Consider the following 27,373-nt stretch of genomic DNA (forward strand, 5'->3'; position numbering starts at 1 on the left):
GATTCCCTATAAATTATTCTTCATTTCAGTTAGTGCATTCTTCATTTCTGACTGGTCCTTTTTGATGTTGTTGACATTCTCACTAAGTTCCTTGAAGGTCTCACCAAGCTCCTTGAGCAACCTTATAACCAGTATTTTGAACTCTGCATCTGATTGATTGCTTATCTCCATTTTGTTTAATTATTTTTCTGGAGTTTTTTCTCTTCTTTCATTTGAGACATGTTTCTTTTTCTCCTCATTTTGGCTGCTTCCCTGTGATTGTTTCTATATATTAGGTAGAGTTGCTATGTCTCGTAGGCTTCATAGGGTGGCCTATTGTTGTAGGTGTTCTGTAGGATCCAGTGGCACAGCCTCCCTGGTCACCCCAACTGGTCCCTCAAGGTGCACCCCTAGTGTGAACTGTACACCTTTCTGTTGTATTTGAGTCTTGATTGCTGTTGGCATGTCAATGGGGGGGATTTACTCAGGCTGATCAGCTGCAAGGACTGGCTGTGCCCACTGACCACTGGCCTCTGACTCCCTTGGAGGATCAGCTGTGCAGGGCTCACCACACAGAGCAAAACTTACTTTATCAGGGCTCTGGTACCCATTGAGTCTGCTCACTGAGTGTATCACTTGTGGAGGTGGTTTGGTGGTGGTGCTTCAGCATGGTTTTAAGCTGTCCACTGGGTGTGCTGGCTCTGGGGCAAGGTCAGCCACTGCCTGTGTTCTATCTGGGGCCACCAGGCGTAAGCTACAAAGTGATCTGCAGATGGCTGCTTCTTGTGCTGAGCTTGGAGGTGCCCAGAAAAAGCCAAGTTGTGAACCAAAGCTGGCTGCTTCTAGTGCCAGGCTTGGGGCCAGTTAGCAAGAGGTGTGGGGCTCACTGAGACCAAATGCTGCTTGTTTGAGAGATTTTAAGAAACTCTGAAGTAGGATCCAAGACAGGCCAACCCTGTGGGAAAGACTCTGGAAACAGCTTGGGTGGGCCCAAATGTTGGGTGGGGCGGGGCCTCATGCAATCACCAGGGCAGAGCAAACAGTGTGAGCCAGGTTGCTGGAGTCCCAGATATGGTGGCCGTCTGCCACCCCAGGGAAGGGCTCACCAAAGAAACATCAGCCTCTGCCAGCACATCTGTCCAGGAGAAAGCCGCCTCTCCAGCCCTCGTCCCGAGGCCAAACAGCTCAGTTTTTCCTGTATGTCTCTGGTGCCCCTCAAGCTGCCTCCATTCCAAGCTCAGAGGGAGCAAGTCTGAGTAAGTCTATGCACAGGCCTTTTAAGTGGAGCTACCTGGGGCTCCCGCAGCTTCAGCCTCCCTCAGCCTCAGCGAGAAATGATGGGACTTCTCTTCCTGGTACTGGAGCCCTGAGCTGGGCGCCTGGTGTGGGATGGGGACCCCTCACTCCTCAGGGAGGACCTTCCCAGCCAAGGTGTCCTCCTGATTTTTATCCACTTCCACCCTCCTACCAGTCTCCATGTGGCTTCCTTAATCTCATAGTTGTAGGACTTCCATTCAGCTCGATTTCAGGCAGTTCTGAATGATGGTTGTTCTGTAGTTTAGTTGTAATTTTGATGTGGTTGTGGGAGGAGGTGAGTACTGTGTTTACCTACGCCACCATCTTGACCAGAAATCCTTATATTTTGGATATTAAACTTTTATTGAATATATCATTTGTGAATATCTTACCCAATTAAGTAGATTGTCTTTTTGTTTCATTGATAGTTTCTTTGTTGTCCAGAAACTTTTAGTTTGATGTAGTTGCATTTGTTTATTTTTTCTTTTGTTTCCCTTGCCTGAAGGGAAATACACAAAAGAAATTATTACTAAGAGTGATATAAAAGGGTTTACTGCCTGTGTTTTCGTCTGTGAGTTTTATGGTATCAGTTTTACATTTAAGTCTTTAATCTACTTTTCTTTTATATGGTGAAAGAAAGTGGGCTAGTTAAATTTGTTTTATGTATCTCTCCAGTTTCCCCAACACATTTGTTAAAGAAACTATCTTTATCCCATTGTATATTCTTGACTACTTTGTTACATGTTAATTTACCATATAGGCATGGATTTATTTCTGAGTTCTTTATTTCGTTCCATTGATATATGTATTGTTTAGTGCCAGTACCATGCTGGTTTGATTACTATAGCTTGTAATATAGTTTTATGTCAGGGACCTTGATAACCTGCAACTTTGTTCTTCCTTCTCAAGATTGCTTTGCCTATTCAGGGTCTTTTGTGATTCAATATAAATTTTAGGATTATTTTTTGTTCTAGTTCTGTGGAAATGCCATTGGTATTTTGGTAAGGATTACATTGAATCTATAGATTATTTTTGGTAGTATAAGTTCTTTTTTGTTGTTGTTAATCCTCACCCAAGGATATTTTTCCACTGAATTTTAGAAAAAATGAAAGAGAAGGAGGGAGGGAGAGGGAGAAACATCGATGTGAGAGAGACATTGATTGGTTGCCTCCTGCTTGTGCCCCAACCAGGAACAGGGATCAAACCTGCAACCCAAGGTACATGCCCTTGCCTGGGAATGAAACCCATGACCCTTCTGTGTGCAGGATGACACTTTAACTACTGAGCAACTCCATCCAGGGCATAAAATATAAACATTTTAATGATTTTTATTTTTCCTATCCCGAGCCTTCAATTTATTTGTCTTCTTCACTTGCATTCTTTAATGTCATATAATGTTCTGGGTACATACATTTTACCCACTTGGTTAAATTTATAGCTAGGTATTTTTTTCTGATGTGATTGTAACTAAGATTGTTTTCTCAATTTCCCTTTCTGATAGTTGTTGGTGTATAAAATTGCAACCAATTTCTAAATATTAATGTTGTATTCTGCTTCTTTATTGAATTCATTTGTCAGTTTTAATAGTTTTTTGGTAGACTCTCTAAAATTCTATCTATATAGTATTATGTCATCTGCAAATAATGACAGTTTTACTTCTTTCTTTCCAATTTGAATGCCTTTAATTTATTTTTCTTGTCTGATAGCTGTGGCTAAGACTTTCAATAATATTTTGAATAAAAATTGTGAAGTGGATATTCTTGTCTTATTCCTGATCTTAAGGAAAATGCTTTTAGCTTTTACAATTGAGAATACTTTTACCTGTAGGTTTTCCATATATGGCTTTGATTATGTTGAGGTATGTTCCCTCTATTCCCACTTTTCTGAGACTTATTATCATAAATGGATGCTAGATTTTATAAAATGCTTTATCTAAATCTATTGATATGGTCATATGGCTTTTATCTTTCATTTTTGTTTTGTGGTACATCATACTAATTGATTTATGGGTATTTAACCTTGCATCCCAGGAATAAATCTCAGTTGATTTCATAAATGACATTTTAAAATATATTCTGAACTCAGATCAGTAATATTTGGTTGAGGATTTTTACATCTATATTCATCAGGGATATTGGCCTATGATTTTTTTTTTTTTTTCGTAATGTTCTTGTCCAGTTTTGGCATCATAGTTAATGCTGGCTTCATAAATTGAACTGAGCATCCATCCTTCCTATTTAATATTTTGGAATACTTTGAGAAGCATAGGTACTATTTCTTCTTTGAATGTTTGGTAAAATTCACCTGTGAAGCCCTCTGATCGAGAACTTTTGTTTATTGAGAATTTTTGAATTACTGATTTGATTTCATTAGTAGTTCTCTGTTCAGATTTACTGTTTCTCCTTGAGTCAGTCTTGGAAGATTCAATGTTTCTAGGAATTTATACACTTCTTCCAGGTTGTCCAGTAGGTTGGCAAATAATTGATTGTAGTAAATTCTTATAATCCTCTATATTTCTGTGGTGTCATTGCTGAGTTTTTGAAATCTATATTGTTGAAAGTATTACAGATGTCACTACCCCCCCCCTTTGATTCCCCATGCCCTTCCTCCTCTTTGTTCCCATCCTGCCCCAGGCCTTCACCCCCCTATAGTCTGTGTCCACGGGTAATGCACATATACATGTAAATTTTTTGCTTAATCTCTTCCTGCCCCTCCACCCTTCCCTCTGAGGTTGATCAGTCTGATCCAAGTTTTCATGCCTCTTTTTCCATTTTATTCATCAGTTTATATTGTTCAATAGATTCCACAATGAGATCATGTGATATTTGTCTTTCTCTGACTGGCTTATCTAGCTTAGCATAATACTCTCCAGGTCCCCACATGCTGTTTCAGAGGGCAATAGATACTTTTTTTTCTTTTTTTCATTTGCATAGTATTCCATTGTGTATATGTAGCACAGCTTTTTTATCCACTTGTATACTGATGGGCACTTGGGCTGTTTCCAGATGTTCGCTATTGTAGAAAGCACTGCTATGAACATAGGGGTGCATATATTCTTTCTGATTGGTATTTTGGGATTCTAGGAGTGGGATAACTGGGTCAAATGATAGATCAATTTTTAATTTTTTAAAGAAATTCCAAGGTGTTTTCCAGAGTGGCTGCACCAGTCTGCAATCCCACCAGGACTTTTCTTCACATCCTTGACAGCAATACCTCATTGACATTTTAATTTGCATCTCTCTGATGATTAGTGACTTTGAGCATTTTTTCATGTCTCATGACCATTTGTATGTCTTGCTTGGAGAAGTATCTATTAAAGTCCTCTGCCCATTTGTTAATTGGATTTTTTGTTTTCCTTTTGTTGAGTTATATGGGTACTTTATATATTTGGGAAATTAATCCCTTATCAGATATTTCATTGACAAATATTTTCTCCCAAACAGTGGGTTTCCTTTTCATTTTGATGCTGGTAACTTTTGCTATGAAGAAGCTTTTTAGTTTGATATAATCCCATTTGTTTATTTTTTCCTTTGTTTCCCTTGCCCTAGGCAATGTATCTGTGAAAATTCTCCTACATAAGATGTCTAAAATATTGCTGCTTACATTTTCTTCAAGGATATTTATAGTTTCATGAGTCACATTTAAGTCTTATATATATATTGAGTTTATTCTTGTGTATGGTGTAAGTAGGTGGTCTAGTTTAATTTTTTTTTTTTTTTTTTGCTTATAGTTGTCCAATTATTCCAGCACCACTTATTAAGAGACTGCCTTTTCTCCATTGTATGCTCTTTCCTCCTTTGTCAAATATTAATTGAGTGTAGTGGTGTGGGTTGATTTCTGGGTTCTCTCCTCTGTTCAACTGATCTATATGCCTGTTCTTGTGCCAGTACCAGTCTGTTTTTATTACAATGGCTTTGTAGTATAACTTGATATCCAGTATTGAGATACTTCCAACTTTGTTCTTCTTTCTCAAGGTTGCTGTGGCTATTTGGGTCTTTTTTGGTTCCATATACATTTTGGAGTATTTGTTCTAGATCTGTGAAATATGCCATTGGTATGTTAATAGAGATTTCCTTGAATCTATAGATTGCTTTGGGTTGTATGGATATTTTAATGATGTTAATTCTTCCAATCTATGAACACAGTATATTCTTCCACTTTTTTCAACATCCTGTAGTTTTCTGACTACAGGTCTTCTACCTCCTTGGTTAGGTTTATTCATTATCTTAATTTTTCTGTTGCAGTGGTAAATGGTTCTTGTTGTTTTTAAGTTTCTCTTTCTGAGCATTCATTATTGGTGTATAAAAGTTTCATCAATTTCTGGGTGTTAATTTTATATCCTGCTACATTGCCAAAATCATTTATTAAATCTAGTAGTTTCTTGGTGGAGTCTTGAGGGTTTTCTATATATAATATCATGTGATCTGTGAACATTGACAGTTTTACTACCTCCTTTCTTATTTAGATGCCTTTTATTTCATCTTCTTGTCTGATTGCTGTGGCTAGGCCTTCCAGTACTATGTTGAATAAGAGTGGTGAAAATGGACACCCCTGTCTTATTCCTGTTCTTAGGTATATGTTTTAGTTTTTGCTCATTGAGTATGATGTTGGCTGTAGGTTTGTCATATATGGCCTTTATTATGTTGAGGTATGATCCCTCTATTCCCACTTTGCTTAGAGTTTTTATCATAAATAGGTGCTGGATTTTGTCAAATGTCTTTTCTGCATTTACTGATTTGATCATATGACTTTTATATTTCAATTTGTTTATGTGATGTATCACATTTGTTGCTTTTTGAATATTGTACCAGCCTTGCATTCCTGGAATAAATCCCAATAGGTCATAGTGTGGGATCTTTTTAATATATTTCTAGATTTGATTTGCTAATATTTTTTGAGGATTTTAGCATCTAAGTTTATGAAAGATATTGGTCAATAATTCTTTCTTTGTAGTGTGTTTATCTGGTTTTGGAATGAGGTAATGGAAAGAGCTTGGAAGTGTTCCTTCCTCTTGGATGTTTGGAAGTGTTTGAGGAGGATAGGTGTTCAGTCTTTTTTGAATGTTTGCTAAAACTCCCTTGTGAAGCCATCCAAACAAACCAGGGCTTTTATTTGCAGGTAGTTTTTTTTTATATTATTATTATTATTACTGCTTCAATTTTGTCAGTTGTTATCAGCCTATTCATGTTTTCTTATTCTTTCTGAACCAGTTTTGGAAGATTGCACTTATTTTAGGAATTCATCCATTTCATCTAGGTTGTTCAGATTGTTGGTATATAGTTGTTCAGAGTATATTTTTACATTCCTTTGTATTTCTGTGGTGTTAGCTGTTACTTCACCTCCTTCAAATCTGATTTTATTTATTTAGTTTCTCTCTCTTTCTTTCTTGATAAGTCTGGCTAACAGTTAATCACACGTGTTTATCTTTTCAAAGAACCAGATCTTGGTTTCTCTGATATTTTGTGTTGTATTTTTGTTTTGGATTCTATGTTATTTATTTTTGCTGATTTTTGTTATTTCTTTTCTTCTACTTAATCTGGGTTTTTCTTGTAGTTTTTTACTACTTCTTTAAGTTCAGGGTTAGATCGTTTTATATATATATATATATATATATATATATATATATATATATATATGTTTTGTTTTTTGTAGTAGGCCTATAGTTCTATGAAATTCCCTCTCAGGACTGCTTTCACTGTGTCTCATAGATTTTGGGTTGTAGTGTGTTCTATTTTATTTGTTTCCAGGAAGTTAGTTATTTCTTCCTTGATCTCATTGGTAACCCATTAATTTTTTAATAACAAGCTATTTAGCCTGCATGTGTTTGAATGTTTTTAATGCTCTTATTGTTGTTGATTACCAGTTTTATACCATTGTCATCCAAGAAGATGCTTGATAAGATTTCAATTTTCTTGAAATTGTAGAGACTTAGTTTGTGTCCTAACATGTGGTCCATCTTTGAGAATGTCCCTTGTGCATTTGAGAATAATGTATATTTTGCAGATTTGGGGTGAAGTGTTCTGTAAATGTCAATTAAATCCATCTCATCTAGTGTGTCATTTAGGGTTGCTGTTTCTTTGTTGATTTTTTATCTCAAAAAACTATGCAATGATGCCAGTAGGTATTAAAGTCCACTCCTATGATTGCATTGCTGTCACTTTCTCCCTTAAAGTCCTCCAGAAGTTTGTTTTTTTTTTAAATACATTTGTGTGCTCCTGCAGTGGGTGCAATATATGTTTGCCAGGGTTAAATTCTCTTCTTGTATTGATCACTTTAGTATTACAAAGTGGCTTTCATTGTCTCTTGTTACAGCCTTCATTTTGAAGTCTATTTTGCCATATGTGAGTATTGCTGCCACAGCTTTTTTTCATTTCCATTTTCATGGAAAAGTTTTATCCTATAACTTCATTTCTCTTGTGTGAGTCTTTGTTCTGAGGTGGGTCTCTTGTAGACAGTATATATATATGGGTCATCTATTCTTATCCATTCAGCTACGGTATGTCTTGTGATTGGAGCATTTAGGCCATTTACATTTAAGATTATTATTAATAGGTATATATTTGTTGCAATTTTTATTTTTTATGTCTCCCTCTCTCTCATTTTTTTCTTCTTTTTCCTCTCCTTCTAACAGTCCCCTTAGCATTTTTTGAAATGCTGGTTTGGTGGTAGTAAACTCTTTTAGCTATTTATTTATTTACTTATTTATTTGTGTGTGAAGCTCTTTATTTCACCTTCAATTTTGAATTATAGCCTTGCTGGGTAGAGTAGTCATGGATTCAGTCCCTTGCTTTTCAATATACTTCATGCCACTTCCTTCTGGCCTGTTGTGTTTCTTTTGAGAAATCAGTTGACAGTCTATTGGGAGCTCCCTTGTAGGTAACTTCTGTTTTTCTCACTGCCCTTAACATTCTTTATCTTTGGCCCTGGCCTGTTTGGCTCAGCGGTAGAGCATCGGCCTGCAGTCCAGAGAGACCCAGGTTCTGTTCCCGCTGAGGGCATGTACCTTGGTCGCAGTTTGTACCCTACCCTGGTTGGGTTGTGCAATTGGCAACCATTCGATGTGTCCCTTTCATGTCGATGTTTCTCTCTCTCTCTCTCTCCCTCCCCACTGTATCTGAACAAAAATGGAAAAATGCCCTCGAGTGAAGATAAAAAAATATATTCTTTGTCTTTAATGTTTGTGACTGTATTTATGATGTGTCTAGGTGTGGGTCTTTTGGGGTTCATCTTGTTTGGGACTCTGTGTTTTTTGAACTTGAGTGTTTTTCTTTCATTAGGTTAAAGGTGTTTGCTGTAATTATTTCTTCAAAAAGGTTTTCTATTCCTTGCTCAGATTCTTCTCCGTCTGGAACCCCTATGATGCAGATGTTGTTACATTTCATATTGCACCAAAGTTCTCTTAAACTATTCTTCTGCTCTTTAACTTTTTTCTATTTGCTGCACTGATTGAGTGTTCATTTCTACCTTGTCTTCTAATTTGCTTATTTGATCCTTATCTTCTTTTAATCTACTTTTTGTTTCTTCCAGGGTATTCTTTATTTCAACTATATCATTCTTCATTTCTAATTGCTTCATATTTATTGTTTCTGTCTATTTTTATGTTGATGAAATTTCCACTAAGTTTATTATAGTTCTCATTAAGTTCTTTGAGCATCCTTATAACCATTACTTTGAATTCTGTATCTGACAAATTGCTTGCCTCCATTTCATTTAACTCTTTACCAGAGATTCCTCCTGTTCTTTCATGTGGGGCCTGTTTCTTTGTTTCTGCATTTTTTCTGTGTGTGTGTGTGTGTGTGTGTGTTTCTTTGTATCAGATAAAACTGCTGTGCCTCCCAGTCTTGGTGTGATGGCTATCTTGTCAGATCAAGTGGAGTGGTCTTCTTGATCTTCTAAGCTGGGTACCTAGGAATGACTCTTGTGTGGGTTATGTGGGCTATCCTGTTGAATTTGTGTCTTGAATGTTGTTGTCTGTTTGTGGGTAGGCTCAGCCATCAGGGTTATTGACTATGTGTCTCAACCCTGACTTTATCATGCCAAGTGTTACACAAATACTGACAGAACCAAAACAAAACACAACCAGACCAAACCAAAAACAACACACACAAAAAATCATCAAAAACAATAATAAAAGCAACAACCTCAAAAAAAGACTAAAAGACAAACAAATCACACACACACACACACACACACACACACACAGAATACCAGAGGGCATGAGACCAACAGAATTAGGAGAGGGAAGAAAAGAAAGAATATGAAAGCAAAGAAGGAAGAGACCAGAAATAGGGTAAATATAAAAAATAAAAGAAAGAATATAACAATAATAATTTTAGAAAGTAATAATGTTAAATAAAATACAATATGGAATAGGAAAGTAAAATGGGAAAAGAAAAGAAGAAAAAAATTGAATAAATAAAATTTTTTTAATGGTAAACAAAATGAGAGAAAAAAAATATTAGACTATAATAAAAGATGCCATTAAGAGAATATAGGCAAAAAGTGAGAAGACAGAGAAAGAAAGTCTACATCAAACAAAAACAAAAAAGAAAAAATAAATAAATAGTATGGCCAGTGTGGCTCAGTGGATTGAGCATTATCCATGCACTGAGAGGTCCTGGTACAATTCCCAGTCAGGGCATATGACCCAGTTATAGGCTCAATCTCCAGTGGAGGGGTGTGCAGGAGGCAGCTGATCAATGTTTCTCTCTCACAATGATGTTTCTATCTCTTTCCCTTCTACTCTAAAAAAAAAATCAATAGAAGTGTACATAAAAAAAACACACACACTAATAAATAAAACCCCTTGAATCTGCTATTTGTGGAGCTCACTAGATTTTGCTTTAATATTGTTGGATCTGGCCCATTGATGTGTGAGTCCCTGCCCTCTTGGACAGTTCTCTGGTGCAGGCCAATGTGAATTACTGTTCCTGCTCGGCCCTGGGCCACCTGGCTGAAGACCTGCAGGGCAGGTCCCCAGGTAGCCTAGAGGCTGGATATACTTCAGGGCTTGCCCCTTGAATGTGCTTGTTCTGAACTGCTTTTCCTTCCTCAATGGAAGTTGGTCCTGTGGGTATCAGGTCAGGTCAGGTCAAATTAGTGATTTGTGTTTCTTCAGATATATACCCAGAACTGGAATGGCTGGGCCATAAGGCAGTTTTGTTTTTAATTTTTTGAAGAACCAACATAGAGTTTTTCATAGTGGCTGTACTAATCTGCATTCTCACCCACAGTGCATCAGTGTTTCCTTTTCTCTACATCCTCACCAGCACCTGTTTATTGATTTATTGATGATAATCATTTCAAGAGGTGTGAGGTGATATCTGATTTTGGTTTTAATTTGTATTTCTCTGATAATTTGTGATGTTGAACATCTTTTCATATGTCTATTGGCCATATGTTTATCCTCTTTGGAGAAGTGTCTATTCAGGCATTCTGCCTATTTTTAATTGGATTATTTGTTTGCTTATTGTTGAGTTGCATGAATTTTTTTCACTCAGTAGTTTATTTTTTAATCATTAAACTAATTTATTAAAACATTTTTTTCTAATGTATATTAATTTATTTTTGTTATAGATGTTTCTCTCCCCCCCCCCCATTGACACCCTGCTCCCTAGCCCCTCCAATCTCATCCCCAGCTTTGTTGTTTATGTCCATTGGTTATGCATACATGCATATAAGTTCTGTGGTTTATCCCTTCCCTCCAACCTCTCCCTTCTGAGGATTGTCAGTCTGTACCCTACTTCAATGACTCTGGGTCTATTTTGTTCATCAGTTTGTTTAGTTCATTATATTCCAGAAATAAGTGCGATCATGTGATATTTGTCTTTCTCTGCTTGGCTTGTTTTGCTTAGGATAATACTTTCCAGGTCCCTCCATGTCATCTCAAAGGATAAGAGATCTTTCTTTCTTACAGCTGCATAGTACTCCATTGTGTACATGTACCACAGCTGTTTTATCCAATCGTCCACTGATGGACACTTGGGCTGTTTTCAGATCTTAGCAATTGTAAATACTGCTGATTGCTGCTTTAGGCTTCTTAGGATATATTTCTAAAAGTGGAATCACTGGCAGTTCCATTTATAATTTTTTTAGGAAACACCTATTGTTTTCCATAGTGGCTGCTCTAGTCTGCATTGCCACCAGCAGTGTGCTAGAGTCTGCTTTTCTCCACACTCTTTCCAGCACTTGTTTCATGATTTGTTGATGGCAGCCATTCTGGCAGGTGTGAGATGATACATCATAATCATTGTAATTTGTATCTCTCTGATGATTAGTGATGATGAACATTTTTTCATATGTCTCTTGGCCATTTGTATATCCCCTTTGGAAAAGTGTCTTTTTAGGTTTTCTGTCCATTTTTGGATTGGATTGTTTGTCTACCTTTTGTTGAGGTATATGAGTACTCTATATATTTTGTAAATTAACCCCTTAACTGATGTACCATTGCCAGATATGTTCTTCCATACAGTCGGATCCCTTTTCATTTTGATAGTTGTTTTTTTGTTGTTGTTGTTTTGTTTTGTTTTTTGCTGTGCAGAAGCTTTCTAGTTTGATGTAGTCCCATTTATCATTGTTTTTCCTTTGTTTCTCTTGCCCTAGGTGATGTATTGGTGAAAATTCAGCTACTTGTGATGTCTGAGATTTTGCTGCCTACATTTTCTTCTAGAATTTTTATGGTGTCATAGATTACATTTAAGTCTTGTATCCATTTCGAATTTATTTTTGTATGTGGAATAATTTGATGGTCTAGTTTTATTTTTTTGCCTGTAGCTGTCCAGTTTTCCAAAAACAACTTATTAAAGAGACTGTCTTTACTCCATTGTATGCTCTTGCCACCTTTGTCAAATATTAATCAAGCATAATGTCTTGGGTCAATTTCTGGGTTCTCTGTTCTGTTCCATTGATCTATATGTCTGTCCTTGTGCCAGCACCAAACTGATCTGATTACAATGGCTTTATAATATAACCTGATATCAGGTATTGTGATCCCTCCAACTTTGTTACTTTTTATTTTTTCAAGATTGCTGTGGCTATCCAGGGTCTCTTTTGGTGATATATATATATATATATATATATATATATATATATATATATATATATATATATATATATTTGGTATGTGCCCCTAGTGGGAACCAAACCTGGGACTCTCTGGTCCACATGCTGACACTCCAACTGCTAAGCCAAACTGGCCAAGGTTGGTTTCATATAAACTTTTGGTGTTTTTCTTTCAGATCTGTGAAATATGCTGTTGGTATTTTAATAGGGATGGCACTGAATCTATAGACTGCCTTGGTTAGTATAGACATTTTAATGATGTTGATTCTTTCAATCCATGAACATGGTACATGTTTCTACTTTTTTTATTGTTGAAAGTATTACAGATGTCCCCCTGTTTTCCCCCATTGACCCCCTCCTTTCTGCTCCTACCCCCTCCTGCCTTCCCCAGCCTAATGCCCATGTCAATTGGCTGTGTACATATGCATATAAGTCATTTGGTTTATCTCTTTTTACCCCTACCCCATCCCTCTGAGGTTTGTCAGTCTGTTCCCTACTTCAACAATGTTGGATTTCTTTTGGTCAACAGCTTATTTTCTTTATTATTTTCCACAAATAAGTGAAATCATGTGGTACCTGTCTTTCTCGGATTGGCTTATTTTACTTAACATAATACTCTCCAGGCCCCACCATGTCATCTAAAAGGGTAAGAGATCTCACTTTCTTACATCGGCATAGTATTCCATTCCGTATATGTACCACAGCTTTTTTATCCACTCATCTGCTGATGGGCACTTGGGCTGTTTTCAGATCTTAGCTACTGTAAATAGCACTGCTATAAACATATGGGTACATATATTCTAATTGGTGTTTCGGGCTTCTTACAATATATTCCAAGAAGTGGGATCACTGGGTCAAATGACAGTTCCATTTTTAATTCTTGGTGTAAACACCATATTATTTTCCAAAGTGGCTGCACCAGTCTGCATTTCCACCAGCAGTGTGCTAGAGTAACCCTTTTCTCCACATCCTCACCAGCATTTGTTCTTTGAGGATTTGTTGATGGCAGCCATACTGGCAGGTGTGAGGTGATATCTCATAGTCATTTTAATGTGCATTTCTCTGATGATTATAGATGTTGAACATTTATTCATATGTCTCCTGGTGATTTGCATGTCCTGTTTGTAGAAGTGTCTATTCAGGTCCTCTGCCCATTTTTCCTCATGTTGAGTTGTAAAAGTACTCTCTATATTTTGAATATTGACCCCTTATCTGATGTATCATTGGCAAATATATTCTCCCAAAGAGTGGGTTCCATTTTTATTTTGATGCTGGTTTCTTTTGCCATGCAGAAGCTTTTCAGTTTGATGTAGTACCACTTATTGATTTATTCTTTTGTTTCTTTTGCCCTAGGTGATGTATCAGTGAAAATTCCACTACATATGATGTCAGAGATTTTTCTGTTAAAATTTTCTTCTAGGATATTTATGGTTTCACAGGTTACATTTAAGTCTATTATCTATTTTAAGTTTATTCTTGTGTATGGTGTAAGTAGGTGGTCTAGTTTAATTTTTTTTTTTTTTTTTTTTTTGCTTATAGCTGTCCAATTATTCCAGCACCACTTATTAAGAGACTGCCTTTTCTCCATTGTATGCTCTTGCCTACTTTGTCAAATATTAACTGTGCATACTGTCTTGGGTCAATATCTGGGTTCTCTTTTCTGTTCTATTGATCTATATGTCTGTTCTTATGCCAGTACCAAACTGTTTTGATTATGATGGCTTTGTAGTATAACTTGATATCCAGTATTGTGATCCCTTCCATTTCTTCTTTTTCAAAATTTTTGTGGCTATGCGAGGTCTTTTATTGTTTCATATAAACTTTTGGAGTATTTGTTCTGGATCTGTGAAATATGCCTTTGTTCATTTAATGGAGATTGCATTGAATCTGTAGATTGCTTTGGGTAATATGGACATTTTAATTATGTTGATTTTTCAGATCCATGAACATGCTATATGTTTCTACTTTTTTATATCATCCTCTATTTTGTTTTTCAACATCCTGTAGTTTTCTGACACAGGCCTTTTACCTCCTTGGTTAAGTTTAGTTCTAGATTATTGTTGCGATGGTATAATGGGGATTATTTTTTGTTTGTTTGTTTGTATCCCATTTCTGAGTGTTCATTATTGGTGTATAAGAATGCCAATTTCTATATGTTAATTCTATATTCTGCAACTTTTCTAAATTTACATATTAAAGCTAGTCAATTAGTTATGGAGTCTGGAAGGTTTTCTATGTACAATATTATGTTGTCAATGAATAATGACAGTTTCACATCCTCCTTTCCAATTTGGAACCCTTTCATTTTCTCTTCTTGTCTAATTGCTGTGGCTAAGACTTACAGTACTATGTTTAATAAGAGTAATGAAAGTAGGCATACCTGTATTGTTCCTGTTCTTAAGGGAAATGCTTATAGTTTTTTCCCACTGAGTATGATGTTGGCTGTAGGTTTTCCATATATGGCCTTTATGATGTTGAGATATGATCACTTTATTCCCACATTGTTTAATGTTTTTAACAGAAATGGGTGCTAGATTTTGTGAAATGCTTTTTCAGCATCTATTTATATGATCATATGGTTTTTATCTTTCATTTTATTTATGTAGTGTATCACATTTATTGATTTGCAAATATTGTACCAACCATGCATCTGTGGGATGAATCCCACTTGGACATGGTAAATAATTTTTTAAATATATCGTTGAATCTAAATTGGTAATATTTTTTTTTTGAGGATTTTGGCATCGAAGTTCATCAGGGATATTGGCCTGTAGTTTTCTTTCTTTGTAGTGTCTTTATCTTGTTTTGGAATTAGAATTATGCTGGCCTCATAAAATGAGTTTGGAAGTTTACCTTCTTCTTTATTTTTTTGGAATAGTTTGAAGAGAATAGGAGTTAATTCTTCTTCGAATGTTCAGTAAAACTCCCTCGTGAAGCCATTCAGGCATGGGCGTTTGTTGTCTGGGAGTTTCTTGATTACATCTTCAATTTTCTTAGTTGTTATTGGTCTGTACAAGTTCTCTGTCTTTTCCCACTTCAGTTTTGGGAGACTGTGTAATTCTAGAAATTTGTCCATTTAGCCTAGATTGTCCAATTTGTTGGCCTATAATTGTTCATAGTATTTGTTAATGATCCTTTGTATTTCTGTGGTGTCAGTTGTTACTTCTCCTCTTTAGTTTCTGATTTTATTTATTAGGGTCCTCTCTTGGTGAGTCTGGGTAGGGATCCATAAATCTTGTTTGTCTTTTCAAATAACCAGCTCTTTATTTCATTGATCCTTTGAATTGGTTTTTTAGTCTCTATGTTGTTTATTTCTGCTCTGATCTACTATTTCTTTTCTTCTATTTGCTCTGGGTTTTCTTTTTGTTTACTTACTAGTTCTTTAATTTGTGAGTTTAGATACTCAATTAGAATTTTTTCTTGTTTCTTAAGATAGGCCTGTAGTGCTATGAACTTCCCTCTCAGAAGTGCCTTTGCTGTGTCCCATAGATTTTGTGTTGTTGTGTGTTCATTTTCATTGGTTTCCAGGAATTTTCTAGTTTCTTCCTTGACCTCCAAGGTAACCCATTTATTATTTAATAACATGCTATTTAGCCTCTGTGTGTTTACATGTTTTTGAGTGTGGTTTTTTGTTTTTGTAATTGAATTCTAGTTCCATGCTATTGTGATCTGAGAAGATGCTTGATATGATTTTAATCTTTTTTAACTTCTAGAGATTTAGTTTGTGTCCTAACATGTGGTCTATCTTTGAGAATGTCTCATGTGCACTTGAGAAGAATGTGAATTCTGCAGTTTTGGGGTATAATTCTCTGTAGATATCTGTTAAATCCATTTGATCTAGTGCATCATTTAGAGACTCTATTTCCTTGTTAATTTTTTGTCTAGAGGATCTATCCAGTGATGTCAGCAGGAGGTTGAAGTCCCCTGCTATGATTGCATTGCTGTTGATTTTTCCTTTGAAGTTCTCCAGAAGTTTTAAAATATATTTTAGTGCTCCTATATTGGGTGCATATATGGTTACCATGGTTATATCTTCCTGTTGGATAAATCCTTTCAATATTATGTAGTGGCCTTCTTTGTCTCTAGTTATGGCCTTCATTTTGAAGTCTATTTTATTGGATATGAATATTGCTATACCAGCTTTTTTTCTTTCAGTTTGCTTGGAAAATTTTTTTCCATCCCTTTACTTTCGACCTATGTGAGTCTTTTGTTGTGAGGTGGGTCACTTGTAAACAACATATATATGAGTCATGTTTTCTTATCTATTCAGCAACTTTGAGTGTTTTCATCTGAGTGTTTAATCCATTTACATTTAAAGTTATTATTGATATGTACTTATTTAGTGATATTTTTGTTTATTGTGGTTTTATTTTTCTTCCTATTTCTTCTGCTAATTACAGTAGTTTATTTAACATTTATTGCAGTGGTGGTTTGGTGCTAATATATTCCCTTAGCCATTTTTGTCTGGGAAGCTCTTTATTTCACCTTCTATTTTGAATGATAGCCTTGCTGGATAGAGTCATCTTGGATTCAGATCCTTGTTTTTCATTACCTTGATTACTTGGTGACATTCATTTCTGGCCTGTAGTGTTTCTATTGAGAAGTCAGTGGATAACTTAAGGGGGTTCCTTTGTAGGTAACCTGTTGCTTATCTCTTACTGCCTTTAGAATTCTCTCTTTGTCTTTAATTTTTAGCATTTTATTTATTTATTTATTTATTTATTTATTTATTTATTTATTTATTTATTTTAATCCTCACCCGAGGATATTTTTCCATTTTTTGTACAGATAGAGTGGGAGGGAGAGAGAGGAAGGGAGAGAGAGAGAGAAACATCGACATGAAGGAACACATCGAGTGGCTGCCACCCGCATGACCAACCAGGGCTGGGGACAAACTGCAACCGAGGTACACGCCCTTAACGGGAACCGAACCCGGGTCTCTCAGGACCACAGGCCGACGCTCTAACCCTGAGCCAAACCGGCCAGGGCGCATTTTATTTGTTTATTTTTTTAGCCTCACCTGAGGACATTTTTTTTTTTTTTCAGATAGAGTGAGAGGGAGAGAGAGGAAGAGAGAGAGAGACAAAGAAACATTGATGTGAAAGGTACACATCAAGTGGCTGCCACCTTCATGACCCAACTAGGGCCGGGGACAAACTGCTACCGAGATATGTGCCCTTAGCGGGAAACAAACCCGGGTCTTTCTGGACCACAGGCTGATGCTCTAACTGCTGAGCTAAACCAGCCAGGGCAATTTTTAGCATTTTAATTATTGTGTGTCTTGGTGTGGGCCTCTTTGGATTCTTCTTACTTGTGACTCACTTTTCTTTCTGAGCTTGTATGCCTTTTTTCTTCTCCAAGTGTGGGAAGTTTTCTGTCACTATTTTTTTCAAATATAGTGCATAACCTTTGCTATTTTCTTCTTCTGAAACTCCTATGATGCAGATGTTGTTACATTTCATATTGTCCCACAGTTCTCTTAAGCTGTCTTACTGTTTTTTAATGTTTTTTTTTTCTTTTTGGTTCTCATATCGGGTGATTTATTTTATTTATTTATTTATTTATTTTTTACCGTGTCTTCTAATTCACTAATCCAATCTTCAGCCTCCTGTACTCTGCTGGTTATTCCTTCCAATGCATTCTTTATTTCTGCTATGTCATTCTTCATTTCTTCTTGGTGGTGTTTTATTTCAATTGGTTGATTTTCAATGTTTCTGTATCTTTACTCATGCTGTTGAGCTCTTTTCTCATGCTGTTGAGCTTCCTCGTTATCATTACTCTGAACTCCACCTCTGATAACTTGCTTAATGCATTTCATTTATCTCTTCTTCTGTAGAATTCTCTTGTTCTTTAATTTAGGGTTTCTTTGTTTCACCATTTTAGCTGTCTCAGTGGGTTTTTGAGCCTGCCATATTTTTCCTTTGGGTGTTGGTGTTCCACTGATTGTGGCTCCCTCTACTGGGTTTAAATGAGTGTGGAAGGATCTATGTTAAACACCACTGTCAAGTCTTACTTTTGTGGGTAGATTTGCAATACCAGGGAAGGTTCAGTTATCCTCTAGGTTTTGCCTGCTGGCTATTAGTCTCATTTACTTGATACGCCTTGGTTTGTAGCCCTCAGGTGATTGAAAAAATATCCTCAGGTGTTCAGGGTAAGAGGACTTCCAGTGGGTAGGGCCGATGCTTGCTGGCAGTCTTTAGCTGTTAATGAGCCTCAATTTGCATTTCTATGGCCTGAGTATTGTTATATTCCTCAATGAGGGACTGTTGCTTCTCTCTGAGGTTCTGGGAAGGGGCTCTTTGAGTAATATGGCTACTGTCCTGTGAGGGAGTGGTTCAGCACAAAACTCCCTGTTCCCTTCCAGCTCTCCAAACTCCCAAGTCTCTCCTCATAGTTCCTGTCCGTTCTGCCCTCCCTCTGCCAGTGCCCAAGGTGAAGTGGCTGTAGCTAATTTAGTGCTCTGCTGTTTTTTTCCCATGTGCCTCTTCTTGCTAGTCAGAGCCTCAGCTCTGGTGATTGCAGCCAGGTGTTTATTCAGGTGCCATTCCCTGTCCCAGCACTCTGTGCTGTGGAGCTGTCCTTGAGTTTTAACCGGAGGGACTTGCTCACAGCTAAAACACCCTTCGGCTGCTATCTGCGGGCTCCCAGCTTGCCCTCTTGTGACTCCACAGTTCCTACCAGGCTCAATTTAGTGTCCTCTTTCCATCCCTCATTATATGGGTTCTCTCCAGCTGCTTTTCTATTGGTTTTCCTGAAGATTTGTCTTTATTTTAGTTGTAATTCCAGTTTGGTCCTGGAAGATGGTCTTTGTAGCTTTCATTCACTCCACTGCCATTTCTTGACTGAAGCTTCAGTGGACAGATGGTGGTGTGACCTGGAGGTGCATCAGCAATCTGTGTCACTTAGTAAGAGTCAAGTTATAGATTGTGTTTTCTTCTTATTCTTAAAAAGCCCCTTTAACATTTATTGTAATACTGGTTTGGTAGTGATGAACTCCTGTAGCTTTTTCTGGTCTAGGAAGCTCTTTATCTCTTTATCAATTCTAAGTCATAGTCTTACTGAGTAGAGTAATCTTGTTTGTGGGTCCTATTTTTTTGTTTTGTTTTTTTTTATCATATTAACTATTTTGTGCCAATCCCTTCTGGCCTGCAAAGTATCTGTTGAGATATCAGTTGACAGTGTCATGGGAGCCCCCTTGTAGATAACTAACTGTGTTTTTCTTGCTGCTTTTAAGGTTATCTCTTTGTCATTAATCTTGGGCATATTTTTCTTCATTTTTAAATAATGTACCTTTATTGTTGAAAGTATTACACATGTCCCTCTTTTTCCCCTATTTACCCCCTCCTCTTGCCCCCTCCTTCCTTCCCCACACTATTGTCTGTGTCCATTGGTTATGCATATATGCTATAAGTTCATTGATTTCTCTCTTACCCCACTCCCTCATGCCTTCCCTCTGGGGTTTGTCAGTCTAACAACTAATTTGTACTTCTTAATTCTTCCACCTTTTTCATCCATCACCCCAACTCCCCTCTCATCTGATAACAAACAAAACGTTTTCTGTATCTATGAGTCTGTATCTGTCCTACTTGTTCAATTAGTTTGTCAATTCAATTGTTGATAGATACATATTAATTGCCATTCTATTGTTCATATTTTTTATTGTCTTCTTCAAGAAGACCTATCAACATTTCATATAATACTGATTTATTGGTAATGAACTTCTTTCGCTTTTTCTTGTCTAGGAAGCTCTTTATATGTCCATTGATTCTAAATGATAGCTTTGCTGGGTAGAGTAATCTTGGTTGTAGGTCCTTGCTTTATATCACTTTGACTATTTCTTGCCACTCCCTTCTGGCCTGCAAAGCTTGTTTTAAGAAGTCAGCTGACAGTCTTATGGGAGCTTCCTTGTAGGTAACTAACTGCTTTTCTCTTGCTGCTTTTAAGCTTCTCTCTTTGTCTTTAACCTTTTGATTTTAATAATGATGTGTCTTGGTGTGGGTTTCTTTCAGGTCATCTTATTTGGAACTCTCGATGCTTCCTGGAATTGTATGTTTGTTTTCTTCACCAGGTTAGGGAAGTTTTCTATCATTATTTTCTCCAATAGGTTTTTAATTTCTTGTTCTTTCTCATCTCCTTCTGGCACCCCCATGATGCAAATGTTGTAACGCTAGAAGTTGTCCCAGAGGCTCCTTACACTATCCTCATTTTTTTGGATTCTTTTTTCTTTTTCCTGTTCTCACTGGATCTTTTTTGCTTCATTTTATTCCAAATTGATGGGTTGATTCTCAGCTTCACCTACTCTACTATTGATTCCCTGTAAATTATTCTTTATTTCCATTAGTGCATCCTTCATTTGTGACTGGTACTTTATTATGTTCTTAAGGTCCTCACTAAGATCCTTGAGCATCTGTATAACCAATATTTTGAACTCTAAATCTGTTAGATTCATTATCTCCATTTGTTTTAGTTCTTTTCCTGGAGTTTTGTTCTGTTCTTCCATTTGTGACATGTTTCTTTGTCTCCTCATTTTGGCTGCTTCCCTGTGTTTGTTTCTATGTATTAGGAAGAGCTTTTATGTCTCCTAGGCTTCATAGGGTGGCCTATTGTAGTAGGTGTCCTGTAAGGTTCACCCTCGAGTGCACCCCTCATGTGGACTGTATGCCCTTCTGTTGTAAGTGAGACTTGATTGCTGTTGGCACATCAATGGGAGGGATTTACTCAGGCTGATAAGCTGCAAGGAATGGCCATGCCCACTGACCACTGATTTCTGACCAACTTGGAAGATCTGCTATGCAGAAGCCCACCGTGCAGAGCAAGACTTACTTCATCGGGGCCCTGGTACCCACTGAGTCCATCCCTTGAGGGTGTCACTTGTGAAGGTAGTTGGGTGGTGGTGCTTTGACATGGTCTGAAACTGTCTGCTGGGTGTGCTGGCTCTGGGGTCTCCCCGTAGGTACAGAAAAAGGTCAGCCACTGCCTGTGTTCTACCCAGGGCCACGAGGCATAAGCTACAAGGCAATCTGAAGATGACTGCTTCTAGTACTGGGCTTGGAGGTGCCCAGGCAAAGTCAAGCTGTGATCCAAAGCTGGCTGCTTCTAGTGCCAGGCCTGGAACCAATTAATGAGAGGTATGGGGCTTGCTGAGGCCAGATGCTGCTTGTTTGAGAGAATTTAGATAAATCTGAAGCATGATCCAAAACTGGCCTCTCCTATGTAAAAGCCACTGGAAACAGCTTGGGTGGGTCCAAAAATAGGGTGGAGCAGGGCTGCAAGGAATCACCAAGGTGGGTCAAACAGTGTGAGCCAGGTTTCTGGAGTCTCAGATATGGCATCCTTCTGCAGCCCCATGGGCAAAGGGCTTATCAAAGGAACATTAGCCTCTGCCAGCATGTCTGTCTGGGGTGTGGACCCAGCCCTTCTGCACCTCCACCCCTCTTACCAGTCTCAATGTGACTTCTTTAATTTTGTAGTTGTAGGACTTCCTTTCAGCTCAATTTCAGATGGTTCTGAAGGATGTTTGTTCTGTAGTTTAGTTGTCATTTTGATGTGGTTGTGGGAGGAGGCGATACCACATTTACTTACACCACCATCTTGACTGGAAGTCTCTAACCTTTGCCATTTTAATTATGTTTCTTGGTGTGTGTCCTTTTGGGTTCATCTTATTTTGGACTCTCTTCACTTCATGGACTTGTATGGTACCTCTATGAGGCAGATGTTGTCTCAAAGGTCCCTTAAACTGTCCTAATTTTTAAAAAATTATTTCTTTTTAATTGCTGTTATACTGGATGTTTTCTGCTTGTTTGTCTTCTAGATTGCTGATTTGATCCTCCACTTTATCTAATTGGCTATTGATTCCATCTAATGTATTCTTAATTTTTGTTATTGTTTTCTTCATTTCTGAAAGTTTTTTTCCCCTATGGTTTCTATTTTGTCTTTTTTTGTATAAATTTCACTGAGTTCATTTATTTTTTTCCAAAGTTCATTGAGCATCCTTATAACCATTGTTTTGAACTCTGTAACTGGTAGTTTGCAAGGTTTGTCCTGTTCTTTCATTTGGGACATTTTCTTTGTCTCCTTATTTTGGCTACCTCTTGTGTTTGTTTCTACATACCAGGTGAATCTGCTTCATCTCCCAGTCTTGGCAGAATGTTTTTATACAGTAGGTTTCTTGTGGGGCCCAACTGTGCAAGTCCCTGGTCACTGGAGCTAAGTGTTCTATGGTATCCTTTGTGTGGGTTGTGTGTGCCTCCTGTTGTAGTTGACCCTTAATTGCTGTTGACTCATTATTGGGTGGGATTGACCCTATGACTGACTTGCTGTGAGCGCTGGCCATGACTAAAACAGAAAGGCTGTTGTGTGGGGTTTGCCTTAGCAGGGTTCTGGTTCCTGTTATGCCCACACGTTGAGTGTGTTATTTGTTGAACTATTTGGGTGGTACTCTAATGTGGTCTGAAATTGGTCACTGAGTGTGTTGAGTCTGGGGCTTCCTTGCCGGGGGGTGGGGTCTCAGGGAATTATCAGGGTGTGATGAGCTAGCAGGATTAGCCAGGTTAATGGAGACTTAGATTTGGTACCTGCCTACACATGTCATTTGGGTGGAGGGCTCTATAAAGGAACAATGGCACCCACAAGCACTTTCATTCCAGAGAGAGTTGCCCCTCCAGCCCTTGCCCTGAATTAGGACAATTTGATTCCTCCCCATGTGTCCCACATGATTTTTGAGCTATTGTCCCTTCACTGGAGCTTAGGATGAGATTTTTGTGAGCAAGTGTGTCTGTGCCCTGCTTGAGCCCTTTAAGACGAATGCCCGGGACTCTAGAAGCCCTCTGTCTCACCCAGAGGTACTCTTAGCTGATATTCACAGCTAGGCATTATGGGGACTCTTCCCTGGCACTGCTGCTCTGGGCTGAAGAGCTCAGTGTGGGGCTTGGACCCCTCACTCCTCAGTGGGGACTTTACAGCAAGTTATACCTGCTGATTCTTAAACCACCACAGTGTGGAACCAGTCCATTTCATGACTCCAACCCTTCTTCCAGTCTCAACACAGTTTTTCTTGATATTCTTAGTTATAGAGTTTCTGTTCAGCTCATCTTCAAGTGGTTCTCAAAGATGGCTGTTCTAGCCCTGGCCAGTTTGGCTCAGCGGTTAGAGCATCGGCCTGCAGTCCAGAGAGACCTGGGTTCAGTTCCCGCTAAGGGTGTGTACTTTGGTTGCAGTTTGTCCCTGGACCTGGATGGGTCATGCAGGTGGCAACCACTAGATGTGTCCCTTTCATGTCGATGTTTCTCTCTCTCTCTCTCTCTCTCTCTCTCTCTCTCTCTCTCTCCCTCCCACTCTATCTGAACAAAAAATGGAAAAGTGTCCTCAGGTGAGGATTAAAAAAAAAAAAAAAAGATGGCTGTTCTATAATGTAGATATAATTTTGATGGAAAGTGGTGAGCATGGTATTTACTTACTCTTCCACCTGGACTGGAATCAGAACATGTCCTGCAAGATGTTATTATCTTCAATTCAGAGACAGAAACCTGTCAGCCTGAGAGGGTAGTGCTCCTCAGGGTGGCACATGCATCATGCCAAGCTGGATTGAAAACCAGCTGGCGTGATCTCAAAGCTCTCCGTTCACAGAGAGTCACTGTTTTTCAGACCTGTCAGTTCAGGACATAGAAATGGAGGTACTTGCAATAGAAATAAATTACAAGTAGCCTAGATACAAGAAAACAGTTTGGAGTGTCGAATATTGTGAAATGTCAAAATTGTTCGTCACAAGGGTTGGTTATCACTTTCTTTTTACCTCTTTAAGATGTGAAGGGTCCATTTATTATTCCTGAGCAAGTTTACATGTCATTCTTGAAGAGGAACTGATACTTGTTACAATAATTTTTTTGTACCAAATATATTTTCTTTCCACCTATTTCATCTAACAGCTGCACATTCAGGTTGGCTGTGAGTGGTTCTGCAGTCTAGCCAAAAAGATTCCCCAATTCTCAATTGAAATCAATAAAGACTAAATTGCATATTGTTGGCCATCTGAGTTCCATGGAACCGATGCGACATTTGAATGAAAGCATTTGAATTACTGCTCCCTGTTGTAAATTTCAGTCCCGTTAAAGAAAGGCTAGCCCAGCCCGCAAAAGATGGACTGGGCTCGGGTCCCCAGCCTGCCTGAACCTGGGTCTCATGCGCACGCGCCTCTCTTGCAGCCCAAGCAGCTGTTCTGGAACAGCGACTGCACCCGCCGCTGCCGCTGCTTCCGGCGCAACCTGATCCAGTGCGACCCGCGCCAGTGCAAGTCGGGCGAGGAGTGCGCGCTGCGCAACGGGGTGCGCGGCTGCGTCAGCACCAAGACCTCCTACTGCCTGGCGGCCGGCGGCGGCGTCTTCCGAACCTTCGACGGCGCCTTCCTGCGCTTCCCGGCCAACTGCGCCTTCGTGCTCTCCACCATCTGCCAGAAGCTGCCCGACATCTCCTTCCAGCTCATCATTAACTTCGACAAGTGGTCGTCCCCTAACCTCACCATCATTTCTCCCGTCTACTTCTACATTAATGAGGAGCAGATTCTCATCAACGACCGCAACACTGTCAAGGTGCCCAGCCTGTCGTTGATGCTTAAGGAACGAGGCGTGGCTAGAGCTGTTGTGGCTTTCCCAGATAGCCGAGTTGGAGGATGACGGGTGGTTCTCCATGCGAGCCGTACACAGATAACCAGATTTTAAAGCATGAAAGTGGAAGGATTCCACAAGTGTAAGGCTAGGTCCCATTCAGTCCTGTGCTGACCATGCCCAGGCTTCAGGAGAGGGACGGCGTCTCGGCCATAACGATGGCAGGTGCTAGCGGGCTGCAGGTGTGCAACGGTCGGCGCCGCAGCTTGCACCTGGACTCATTGCCCAGAGCATCTCATTTGCTTTCATGAGCCTTTAAAGTTCTTCACGGCTCTTCCTGCAGTGAGGCATGCTCTCCTCTCTACCATCTTTTCCAGAAGCGGAGAGAAGGCAAGCATTTGCCCAAAAGCACGAGTGCCTAAATAGACAGCGGATGGCGCACCCGCTGCAGAGGGCCCGTGATGGCTTACCAGATGAGAGAAAAGAGGCCGAATGTGGCGAATTTCTGAATAAATAAATAAATCTCCAACACACCCCCATAACTAATATGCCTCTGACTTGGATTCCTCCCCCTTCTTCCATCCACAAAGGGAATCTGCTCTGGTGACCATTGGCAGTGCCTCCCAGCCTCTCAGTTAAACCGGCTGCTCAGTGCAGGTAGACCTGAAAGGTAGTCAGACCTCCGTGCTCTGATGCCAGCGGGGGAGGGGGGAGAGGCAGGATATACACATGAACATTATTTTTGGAATTGAGTGTCATTGTGAGTATCTGCTTTCCATCACTGGCTTAGGTAATTGAGTGTGTCTTGATTTGAACAGTCATCAAATAGCTTAGTATCCAGAGTCAGGCAAAAGATGCAGTAATTTGCAAGCTTAAAAGAAAGAGTTTTAATTATAATGCTGGTTTTTACCTTCACTGGAAACTTCTACTATTTTTTGACATCCCAATTCCTTTTGAAAACCGGCCCACACAGACACAACTGTGTTGGGACAAAATCCGGGAGCTAGAAAGTGAAAAATGACCACATGGCAACAAAACTGTCATTGTTGCTGGATAAAATATCCCAAGTGACCAAAACAGTAAAGAATTACAATTTTTAAAGCCTTCTGGTTTTTTTTGTTAAGAAATAAAATTTACTAATAACCTGCAGGTGAAAAAAAAAATCCCAATTTATTTTGTAAGTATGAGAAAAGCATGTTATGTTCTGTGCTAAGGGCTAAGAAAAGACACTGTTATAAAGCAGGAGAATGATGAGTGCAGGAAATACTACGCCTACAGGATCTCTGTTTGGACATTATAAGCAAGACAATACTAAAAATGGCAATAATCCTCAGATTCATGTTAACCATGTTAGACTCTCCTCAGTGCAGGACTGAATTTCATTTTCAGTTGTATACAAAAATCTAGTCATTGCTATAGGTTATATTTTTCTAATGTTTTCTTACCTCTCTACCTTCATGTTTTGATTCTTTGGAGGGAACTATGCACTGTAAGATGAATACGTGTCCTTGAACTCGAGCAGGGGTCAACAAATAGGATTTAGCCAAATTGAGTTGCTGCTGGTTTTTCTAAATAAAACTTTATTGGAACACAGCCTCAGACCCATCTCGTCTATGGGCTGCTTCCCTGCCATGAGGTTCGAGTTGAGTAGCAATAGAGATCATACAATGTTAACTCTTGCCCTTTACAGTAAGTGTTTGACAACCTCTGCTGTAAGGGTCATTTACTTTTATTTTCTTCAATAGGTGAATGGCACGCAAGTGAATGTTCCATTTATCACCGGGTTGGCCACCAAAATCTACAGCAGTGAGGGGTTCCTGGTGATTGACACCAGCCCTGACATCCAGATACACTACAATGGTTACAATGTCATAAAAATCAGCATCAGTGAGAGGCTGCAGAACAAAGTGTGTGGACTCTGTGGCAACTTCAATGGGGACCTAACTGATGATTATGTAACCTTGCGGGGAAAGCCCGTGGTGAGCAGTGTGGTGCTGGCACAGAGCTGGAAAACCAACGGCATGCAGAAGAGGTGAGGATTAGCCCCTGGACTCCGTGGCCCCGGGCCTCCCACACCCACAGGAGGCATTCATAAAAAATGCACTTTCCATAACATGTTCCTCTCCTGCAAAGAGCTGGACGCAGAGTCTATGGAGTTTTCATGGTACAAAGAGACACATCAGAGGCCTCGGTGACTTCTCCAATGTCAGAGGAAGGAGCTGGCTTAGGTGGAGTACCTCTAAATGTGCATGTCCTTCAGCCCTGGCTACATAGCCAGGTGTGCCCAGGCTTAGCTCTGCAGTCTGCCAGCTGCTCCCCAGGACCTGAGCACCCTGCTGCCATGGGGTTCAGAGCTGACTCGGGAGAAAAAGGGCTAACCTGCCACCCAGTGTTGAGTCCAATTGTGTGTTTGTGACTCTCACCAGAAGGCTTGGTTG

The 27,373-nt window shown here is 39.0% G+C and overlaps 1 protein-coding gene across 1 annotated transcript in view; it reads left to right on the top strand.

Annotated features, from left to right (window-relative positions):
* The window catches only part of TECTA (tectorin alpha), a 137,612-nt gene that overhangs the window by 95,977 nt on the left and 14,262 nt on the right, over positions 1–27,373 (top strand). Inside the window, exons 13-14 of the mRNA XM_036276159.1 lie at positions 24,537–24,920; positions 26,681–26,967. Of these exons, the coding sequence (XP_036132052.1) occupies positions 24,537–24,920; positions 26,681–26,967 (671 nt within the window). The remainder of the gene's footprint in view (positions 1–24,536; positions 24,921–26,680; positions 26,968–27,373) is intronic.

This window comes from Molossus molossus, unplaced genomic scaffold (assembly GCF_014108415.1).
Source record: "Molossus molossus isolate mMolMol1 unplaced genomic scaffold, mMolMol1.p scaffold_m16_p_22, whole genome shotgun sequence".
NCBI lineage: Eukaryota > Metazoa > Chordata > Mammalia > Chiroptera > Molossidae > Molossus > Molossus molossus.